Raw genomic sequence first — 10,489 nt, forward strand, 5'->3', positions numbered from 1 at the left:
CTACAGAGATCAAAGAAAGCTGCAGGAAGTAATCTCTCTTCCCAAGCTATCTTCCTATGCCTATATTATTTTTTAAAATAAATTCTCCAGCTGGTGTTTCATTGAAAGAAAAATGCCAATGAAGAACACTATCAGCTACACAAAAGGCAGGCTTTTGAAAACTTTGGGGTGGGATAGGGGCATGTACATCTATGCACACCATCAGCTAAGCAATCCTTGTAGGCCTGACTTTGCACTTTTACTTGTACTTCTCTCAGGCATTTATCCAAATGCTCATGGAGAATTTATGGTATGTAGGAAGCTATGTCTCTCTCATTACTGATCTTGTAACCCAGTGTGCAGTAGATTACATTAATTCCCAAGGAATGCTCTCTCACTTAAGAGTGTATTAAGCACATAAATAATGCTTCACAACTTCAGAATCTTCACATAAGATGTATTCCCTGTGCCAGTGTTTTTGACAAGTGTTTTAATACTGCAAAAACAAATTATTTGAAAAAAAATTAGAAGGGCCACGTCACAGAAAAAATTATTCACAATGCCCAAAGTTTCAACAGGGCATAAATGAGATTATCTATTCCCTATATTATCTATTCCCTATATGCAACTTTTCTTATCCTTAATACTATGAGCAACCTCACATTGCCTTCAAATAAGTATAATAATAGCATATCATCTCCCTTGCTAGTTGCTGTAAGTATTTCTGAGTGGAAAGGGAACACAAACATCTGCTACATTACTGAGAAGCTGCTTTCTAAGAATTCATGGCTGTACATTAACAACATACTAATGCTTTTATCAACTGCCATTTGATCAGGTTACCAAAATTGTGAGAGTACAGGGGATTGATCAAAGTGTGAAACATTTAAAAAGGCAATTTTTTATGAAATGCATTTACCAAAATCAAATGAGCAAGATCTCACACTGCATTTGTGTGTGCACGGGTATGCCTTAGTGTACCAGAGAGTCTGTGTGAAATCACACTCATGACTTGGTTACTTGTGTGCAAGGTGAGCACAGATTTTCTGTTAGGAGTAAAAATCCCCAAATCTGCCAACAATTCAAAACAAGTTCTTCAGCTAAAATTAATTGCATAATTAGCATTTTAATCTTCTGGGAAAAAAAAAATCTTATGTTTATACAGGCTTGATTCACAAAGGACATAAATTACCTCCTACTCCATAACAGCAACTGAGTTACATAACCAACACAAGCAAGAAGACATTTCTATTAGAATTGCCAGTTCTTGTGCTCCTTGTAACTCAACCAAGAGAAGGAAGGATTGCTGAAGGGATGCACTATTGGTGCTTGTCAGATCATAGCTAAAAGCTAGTGCTCATCTGTAAGGTAGCAAATGATGAGCTGTCACTGTGGAGCAATTTCACAGACATGTTCACACAGTAAATGTCTCTTAATTAGCTTTATGACAGAAGAAGGAGACCTGTTGATTCAAGCTGAATATGAAACCTCACCACTTTTACCTGAGTCAGCTCTCCATCAAACCAAGGGAATTAATGGCTCTTGAGCCTGACTGCAGCCACTTCCCTGACTGTGAAGCAAGCTGCACACTGTGCTATAAATAAAAACTCTGCCCTGCCATTTAATCCAACTACTTCAGGGTTTGTATGAGCCACAGAATGGAACTCTGCCAAAACGTTCAGGTCACACAGCAGTTTTATTTCTATTATTTCTATCTCAAAGCTCAATTTCTTATCAACTTTCAGACTATTGCACCCCTGCCTTTGTTTTCAGTGTGTTTGTTCATGTTGTACTGACACTGAGCTTTCAAAAGAACAGTGACAAGTGATAAAGTCTGAAAGTCTTGTCATTTTCTCAGTGTGCATTTTTCTTGTTCATGTATAGGCTTGAACCGTGCTAATGAGGTAATCTAAATTGCCAGAAAATGTTTTAACTTCGGAGTCAGAAAACTATCTTCTGGGACATTTCAAGTACACATATGTGTATTTTTGAACCAACCACAATTTTATGTGTTCTAAAATTACTCCAGACATTTCCATCACAGAAAGAAAAATGAAAGTGAATAATTAATATAAGGCAGATATTGCAAGCAGCTGACAAAAGAAGAAAAGTCTTTTCCAAATGTGAGTTTAAAAATAATGTTATCCCACATACACTCTCAGTCCTTTAAAATTGGCCAGGTTCCCAAAGTATTAATTATGTAAACTCATATCAAGCATTCTGTGGCCATTTATAGATTCATAAACTAATGCCACAATTGCAGGTGATTGGAAAGAATCTTTTCCCACTCTATTTAATCATGCTATTCCTGAGCAGATTTTTAAGAATAATGCAAAACCTTAGAACCATATTAAATTCTGGAATAGCCCTAAAAAATAATTCCCTCATACTTTGAGATTCTATTTTGCCTATTCTATCTACTCTTCAGCTTGAGAAAGAGTATAGAATTACAATTTCTTTTTAAGTACATGCAGTGACACCCTAGTGTTAGCATACCCCATACACACACAAAATAAATAAAAATCAAATCACACACAGAGGTTTATGCATGTCATAAGTTGGGTTTTATCAAAGTGGATTTATTCACATGGAGCCCTAATGACATGTTTGTTCAAGGTAAACAGTATTAATATAAGAGCCATGGCTACAATTAGTCTAAAAATAATTTATGGATTCACTTGCCTCATTTATTTTTCTTCCAGAAGATGCTGTAAATAATACTAAATTCTTGCAAAGTGATGGACCTCAGCAACAACTCCAAAGCATTTTAGAGAACACAGGTTATATTTTGTCTACCAACCTCTGAAGAAATGCAGTAAAACTCCTCTCCAGACCGGGAAGAAAGTAGTTTTCCTCTCATAGAAGAGCATTCCCTACTCCCTGCCCTTAGGTCTAGAATCTTCGTAGCTAGAGCCTCAACTCTTCACCAGCATTTTATTCAGCAGCTCTGAATGGGTGAAGACTGTGTTGATATTCTTAATGCAACCATCCTTCCACAACCTTGCCTGGATACCTGCACACTCTGATCACATCACTTTGGTGAAGCAGTGAGTGCAAAAGCATTCAGTTCTGGTGACCATAACTACAATCACGACTTCATGAACAGTAGAAATTCATTTATGGGTTCAAAACTTGAGCTGTTTTTTCTTCCCCTTGATATGACACACTCTAGTTTGCTCAAATGAGGAGGTTTAGAATTGATGTAGCCAGAGTAAAATGGCACATCATTGTTTTGTTTTGAGGGATGGCAGTACAGGAAAAGTTGGCCCAGGCCCTGCCCACGCACTGGTTTCATTCATGATGCTGCCAGTAGCCATCTTCACAAGCACCATCTCACAGCCCAAAAAGGCAAATACGTATCTCACAATGCAAACTAGCATTACATACATGTTATCCTGTATTGTAGAAAAAGCAATTTTAACTAAGACCATTTGAACTAAGGCCTGCCAAGCAAGTGTGAATAGGATTTGGCCTGTTTCCAGCTGCCCTTTTCACTTGGGAAGACATTGCAGACTGGGCTGTTATGCTTAATGGCACCTGTTTTAGGCTGCAGGCTGTCCAGAGCACAAATACCTGCTTCTGGTCTCACCATTATCCACCATGCCAGTGAGGAGGACTCCAACTGTCTTCTGTAAAAGGCAGCAGTCAAGAATGCTGTTCCACAGCAACAAATCTGTCTTGCTCACAAACAATTTCAAGTCTGCACTTGAATTCCCCCAAGGAAAATAAATCCTCTAGGAGCTGCATGAACAGTTCTGACTATGGCAGGTCACTGCTAGCCATCTTTTCCCCCTGGAGCGGGCAGAGGTTTTTGTTGCCATATGCAGTGCACACCTGGTGAGCCCAAAAGGTCCAAGAAGGCTCAAACCCATTGTCCATTCACTGTATTATCAGTCAACAGATACACAGACTGTACCATCCATAAACAGTAGGTCTGGCCCCACAGCAGCAGCAGGATTTAGCCTAAAGCTCTCCCCTCAAGTGAATTATGTAGCTTGTCCTTCTGGAACAGCTAGAGTCAAAGATTATATGAAGGAGAGCTGAAAAATAAGGTTTGAAAAGAGATACTTGGGAAAACGAAAATTAAAATGCAGAGGTGGAAGGTTATATAGATTACCCAGCAGTGAGATCATTTTGGAGGCATTCACATGCAGTGGAATTTAATTCTGGCAGAATCCACCCATATGTATCATCACAATGTTGCACCACTGCATGTGCCAATACAAAAATGGAATTCTGGTACTACAGATTATCTTTGAACTCAGAAGCCTGACACTCAGTACTGGCTTTTGATATGTTTATGTGCAAGCCTAGGACACAACTGTCTGCGTGATAAGATAACTTTGATTAAATGAACTGCTATAATTGTTACATTCTTATGGGCTGTTTTCACTCTCAGCAAGAATCAGCCAAATTTGCCACGACATACCTAGTGACTGAAAACCCTTGTCTCACTCTCTGACACCAGATAAAGGATACCTTTTAAATTTCCTGTTGGACTTGTCACTTATGTGTCATTAAACATAAGAAAAATATTTCACAAAAACCCCAAATTAATTTTGCACTTCTTTTTCCAGACACAACAAAAAATGAAGTTGAATAATTTGGTTCAAACTGGCTCTTCTTCTCAAGAACATTTTTTAAAAGGTTAATGCATTGTGCATTTTGAAAAATAGTTCCCAGAAAGATGTTTTATAAACCATGGGGACAGTAACCTATAAACCACTCGTCATTTCAATCCTTTTGTGATATTTTGATACGCCAGCTTCATTGCATGCTCAAAAGCCACAACTTCCAGGAGACTTTTCCCTGTCTTACAGTTTTTGCCCTGCCACCCTACTGCTACCAAAGGCAGGAAGGGAGAGGGGGCAGCACAAAAGTTTAAAGTTTGGCTGTTGCAATATAATAACTGTGATACATTGCAATAACTCCACATTGTTTTAACTATTTGACACTAGTAAATGAAAACACATGCTCAGCTTAGTAAGATGCATTACGTAACATAGCACAGCCAGCAAACTTAGCTAGGAATAAAATTAGTCTCCTCCTTTTCTCAAATGTCAAAGTTTGGGAGTCTACTGTAAATAAAGCATTCACTCTAAAAGGCATGTCAGTTATAATTACCTTAAGTACAAATATTAGCTAGTAGCTATCTACAATATCAGACCAAACGTATTCAGGATTCCAAACAAAGAAACAAATCCTCAGTGCAAAACAATTCTTTTTCCCACTTAACCCCACTGCTGACAACTGTAGATACAAGGAAGTTTTGGATCTGGTTTTCCCTACACGAGTTTGTAAATCAGGCTTTTTCACATGGTCCCCTAAGACATGCCAAGTCCATATTCTCTTTCCCTAAGAAGACAGCAACCAGGAGAAAGCCAAATTAGGGTTTCCTGAGTCCTTCCTAGACAGCACAGTAGGATAGGTCTGAGTCCTGGAAAGTAGAACCAGGATGGACCTGAATTCCACTGTACCTGATGACTAATTCAAATAGTAGGAAAACCACAGTGGTCAGAAATATGTCAAAAAATCCCCTGAAAAAAAAAACAGAAAAAACATTGAGACTCTTTTCGTAAATAACTTCCTAAAACTGAAATTTTATAAGAAGGGATCAACCCCAAATTCTTTTCAGCTCTAACAAAGTAAAACAGAACCTGAAGATAGACAAAGCTATCACAAACAAAGATTCTAGTGAAAAACCACATTTCCATGTGCCTCTGTGCTGTAACTGGAAAGTCAAGTGACAAAATCAAAAACATGAAATCCTGTTTTACCAAACACTAAAAACTTATTCTTCAGTTGTTCCTTCAACAATTGTATCAGCTCCAACTGGAAAGATGACAATGAAACACGGTTTATAGGGCAGTACAATCTCGGGGATTACATCCTGTAACTTGTTTGTTCTGGATTCTGTGGCTTTGTTTTCTCATCTCTGTCTCAGATCTGGGATGATCTGCTTACCAACTCATTCTCTAAAGAGAAGTCTTTTTGTCTGTACTTAATTCCTGTCTAGAGACACAATACTGAGCTCTTTAAGAATGGAACTTTTCTGTTATGCAGAACCATAAAAATTAGAGCATGTTGCCATCCATCAATAAAGCACAGCAGTGTTGAACTTTAGAATCATGTACGTTGGGTGGCACTGGCATAATGGCATAATGAGAAAAATAAGTAGAAAAATTCTAATTAGAAGAAAACTTTAGAGGCTAGACAAAGTTAAACAGATAGCTGCTGAAATACTGGATGAAATGTCATCTGTAATGGTACCACCATCTCTCACTCTGATGTTCTGTGATCCCTCACTCAGCATCCAAAGGCACTGCAGAATTTTCTTAGCAGCTGATCCCTCAAACGAAACACAAACATAAGTGCAAAAAAACCACTGCCTTCTTACTAGAACACACTACCCATCAGCCTTCCTTCCCCAATTATATTGTCTTCACTTGTCATTATTATTCCTCCAACAATACCTTAATCTTTCATGTCAAAACAATGAAAGAATTCATTAATAAAAAAACACTTTTGAGAGCAGCAATAATATTTCCTTTTTTATCCTAGTAAAACACACACGTATGGAGGTGAAAGTACAAAAACACTTTGGGAAAAGGGAAGCAATTTGTGTTCCAGCCCTCTGACCAGCACATTTGCACATGTCTCTCAAACAGCTCTGGAAGTCACTGTGCTGGCTCTGTTCCTTTGCAGCTGCAGGAGGCAAGATGTTCCTTCCACCTTGTACCAGTGCAAGGAAATCCCAGTCCATGAGACATGGGGTCAATGTGTTTCACCTCTGGGAGAGAAGATTTGAGCACTAGAATTGCAAAGTGCTGGTAAGAAGGGCAAGATTTACTCTGATAACCTGTTCCCACAAGTACCTGCACCACCAGAAAGTGAATTTGCCAGATTGCTCTCCTTCAAGTTATGAACTTGATTCCATTGCTCCCCAGAGAGCAAGAGTGACTCTGAAACCTCAGTTACATGCTTTGGGACTTAAAGAGCACAGGAGTTCACTGGAATTTAAGCTTGCAGAGCAAGGCAGAGAAGCCCTCTTAAAACAGAATATTACTAGTACATATTTTCATTTTTAAAACACTTTAAGATCCACACATTCTCTTTGCTTACAAAAAAAAGTCTGTAATCCCTATCAAACAAGACAGTGCTGTAGAAGACAATCCTTTCAACATTTCTGGATAGCAGCTAAGTACTAATACACTTGTGTTTTCAATGCATTATTTGAAAATAGTAACTGGAGAGGCAGCTACAAACAAAAGAATTAGACTGCAATGGGAGGATCTTAAAAACGTTATTTCACTGAAAAGAAATGAAGTTTCCACCTGCAGTTTTATGCACTTGGCAAACAGAACTTCACTTCTGCAATGTTATTTTAGGACAGAAAAAATGCATGCCAGAGTTAATCTTGCAGTGGATTAGAAGCTTTGTCTGAATTTCACAGTTAGCATAAACTTAGAGCCACTATTCTACAGTAGTGAGCAGAAAGGCCAGTGAAATCATTTAAAAAGACAAGCACTGGAAAAGTTCCTTCCCTCAGTCTAGGCAACACATACAAGATTCCTGTCTGGTCAACATAATCCTCTCTTAAGTCCTTTTTTGACAAAACTAAATTCTTAGAGTTAGCTTGACTTGAACTGCATATCTATTACTTGCAGACTACACACTGTTCTACTATTACCAGTATGCAAAAAAATCTCCACACTGGCTCCAGAACACGAGGTTAAAAGGAAGATAATTTCAAAAGAACATCATCATAGGAAAGAAAGAAAAATAATGAAATTCTGGAAAAAGAAAGTATCTTAAAGAGGGGTGGGGATCAAAAATCACCTCAACTCCCCAAAATACCTTTAGATTTCCCTTCTATGAAAGAGAATCTCCTAGGAAGCCCTCAAAGTGCTTATTTGTCAATAAACACTCTCATAACTGAATCACAGGTTCTTCTGCAGTCGGTGGCTGCAGGAGAATGCAGATGTGAAATGCATTACAAAGCACAGTGGACTCAGGCAAGCACTGCCACAAAGTGAGAGCAATACGTGCAGCACAGAAACAGTTGTGAAATTGCTGCCTTAATGCCAAGGCACTACAAAGTGTTTTACCATCCAGATAGAGAAATATTCTTTTAATTTTATGCTCTTACTGCTCTTCATGCAGTAAGCAATAAAATACTATTAAAATGCCAATGTTACATGTGTCATATAACCATGGAGAAGAAGAGATCACTGCCAGCTTTGCAAATCTACTGTACTTCCAGACTCTGGGAGAAAGGAATGGGTAAACAAATATTCACACAAGTTTGGAGGGTTTTTTCTACTTGTATAAATTTTAATCAGTCATATTTCTCTCCCTCAAAATGCATGCAACCTGCCCAACACTAGTCAATTCCTACTGAATTGTTAGGATAGAGATAAAGGGAGAGTATACAAGTTCTTTCAAAGACGGAACTGAAATCTTCCACCAGCAGCACAGGGTGCCTCCAAGTCACATTGTCTTTAAGATATTAAACCACAGACCTGCACACTGCTGTCCAAATCACTATAAAATCATTAAATACAGTAACTTTGTCATGATAATTCTCATTACAGTCACAAGATACCATGAAAACTTTTGAGCTTATTTTATACAAGAGCTTTAAGGTTGCTGTCATACCGGGATTTGCCCATTTCCCTGACCTCCTTTCATCTTGTCTATTACCTTTAATCATTTCTAACACGTTGAAAGCAAATTTCCATAACAAAACACAGACTTTAAAAACTCCCCCAAGTCCCACAACAGAAAAACAAACAAACCCCCAGAAAGTCGTTCATAGCTACTTGCCTCTTGGCAATTTCTGAGTATTTCCCAGATTTAGTGCAATATATCCACAGACAAGCAGACAGACAAATCTTGACATGATGGTCACAAACCCAACCTCGCACTGGGAATGGCTCTGACAGGTACCACACAGAAGGACTGCAGCTGCATTTAAGGGAACCGTTCTCTCTGTGACAAGAGGCAGCAACACTTTGACACGAGCTGAGTTTACACAGTGGGAGGAGACAGGATGACATCATTCACTCCCACTGCAAAACCAGAATTAGCATAAAAAAATATTATCAGCCTCCCCCTGTGATAGTTTTCTGGAGTTTGTTACAAAATCTTTTCCATCACTAAGTGTAACACATTACCATTTTATTACTTATATTTCATGAAAATAAAATTATGAGTATCAAACTTTCTGTTAATGGAAAACTGATCTGAGAGACATTTTCACTGTTTTATCCAAGAGAGCTGGACTTAAACTGCAAAAACAGCATTTGCAGTACTCAGAGAACTGTTTGCTATATTGACCTCAGTATTTTTGCAATCTCAACATTTTTCTTAAGGTTAATTCAGGCTACTTGTGGCTTTCGTCCAGGCAAAATAAATACTAGTTTAATTTGACATGACATTATAAACAGGCATTGTAAATATTTATTCAGAAAAAGAACTGGACTTGAAAAATCTAAATGTCATTTTTTCACTTGTATCTAGTGCTGGCAATTTAAAAATACTTTATAATTTTCCCTTTCATAAGTGTCTGGTGAGTTAATGGGTACAACGCACATTGAAAGGAATAAAGCAACACTTCCCATTCCAGGGTGATCTTCTCACCAGTTTCATAACTTTAGATAGAAAAGTTGTTCCATTTTTCCATTAAAAGCTGTTGTATTCCAGGTTTACAATGAGCCAAGTAAGCACAGCATTTGGTCCCACTCACAAGTGAGAAGGTGGGAAGGAAAGGGTAAAGCAGAAGAAAAGGAAGAATTTAGTCTCAGTATCTGGAAAAGTTTCCAAAGAGATTAAATCTATTCAACTAAGTAGCGATAGCTCTCTCTGTCTCTGCCTCAAAATAAAAACCCCAAAACCAATCAAGGAACAACCCAACAAACAAAGAAAACCCAAGGCTGTCCCCAAGGGGAAAAAAATAACACAAAAAAATCTAACCAAAACCAAACCAAAAGAATTATCAACAACCAAACTTAAATATATCTCTTGCTTACAATATGTGAAGTTCTTCAGTAGGCTTAATCTGCTCCCACTCCCTGCTTGACTGGACCTGACATTGTTCTGCTTCCATAGTGTTTATAAGCAGGGAAAATCACAGAGCTCATACCTGGGTTGGAAACTAGTAGTTTAAAATAAAAAATAATATCTTGAAACATATGAGAACATTTCTTAAAGATCAGATCAATCAGGTACTTAAAAAGACCCCGTGTTTGCCATAATTCAAGAAGAACTTCACTAAAGAAAGCAGCAGTCATTGTCTTAGAGGCAAACCTGAGGAATTTCAAGCTCTTCTAATCAATATGGACAGCACACGGCTATAACAAAACCAGCTGGACTATGGGAATGTGTTCCAGACTCATCATACTATCTGAATTTGGACATAAGGAAAAGTTTTTTATTATTCACTAACCAAGTCTGGGAAGAGCAACTTGAAAGTCAATATTTGAGACAGACTCCAAAAAATCCCCAAGCA

The 10,489-nt window shown here is 38.0% G+C and overlaps 1 protein-coding gene across 24 annotated transcripts in view; it reads right to left on the bottom strand.

The window, feature by feature from the left end:
* The window catches only part of ABI3BP (ABI family member 3 binding protein), a 135,635-nt gene extending 126,658 nt beyond the window's left edge, over positions 1-8,977 (bottom strand). For all 24 annotated transcript variants that reach the window (XM_058800302.1, XM_058800301.1, XM_058800287.1 and 21 more), the window contains exon 1: positions 8,806-8,977. In XM_058800302.1, the coding sequence (XP_058656285.1) occupies positions 8,806-8,881 (76 nt within the window). In that variant the 5' untranslated portion in view covers positions 8,882-8,977. The remainder of the gene's footprint in view (positions 1-8,805) is intronic.
* Between the last annotated feature and the right edge of the window lie 1,512 nt (positions 8,978-10,489).

This window comes from Ammospiza caudacuta, chromosome 2, assembly GCF_027887145.1.
Source record: "Ammospiza caudacuta isolate bAmmCau1 chromosome 2, bAmmCau1.pri, whole genome shotgun sequence".
Classification (NCBI taxonomy): Eukaryota; Metazoa; Chordata; class Aves; order Passeriformes; family Passerellidae; genus Ammospiza; species Ammospiza caudacuta.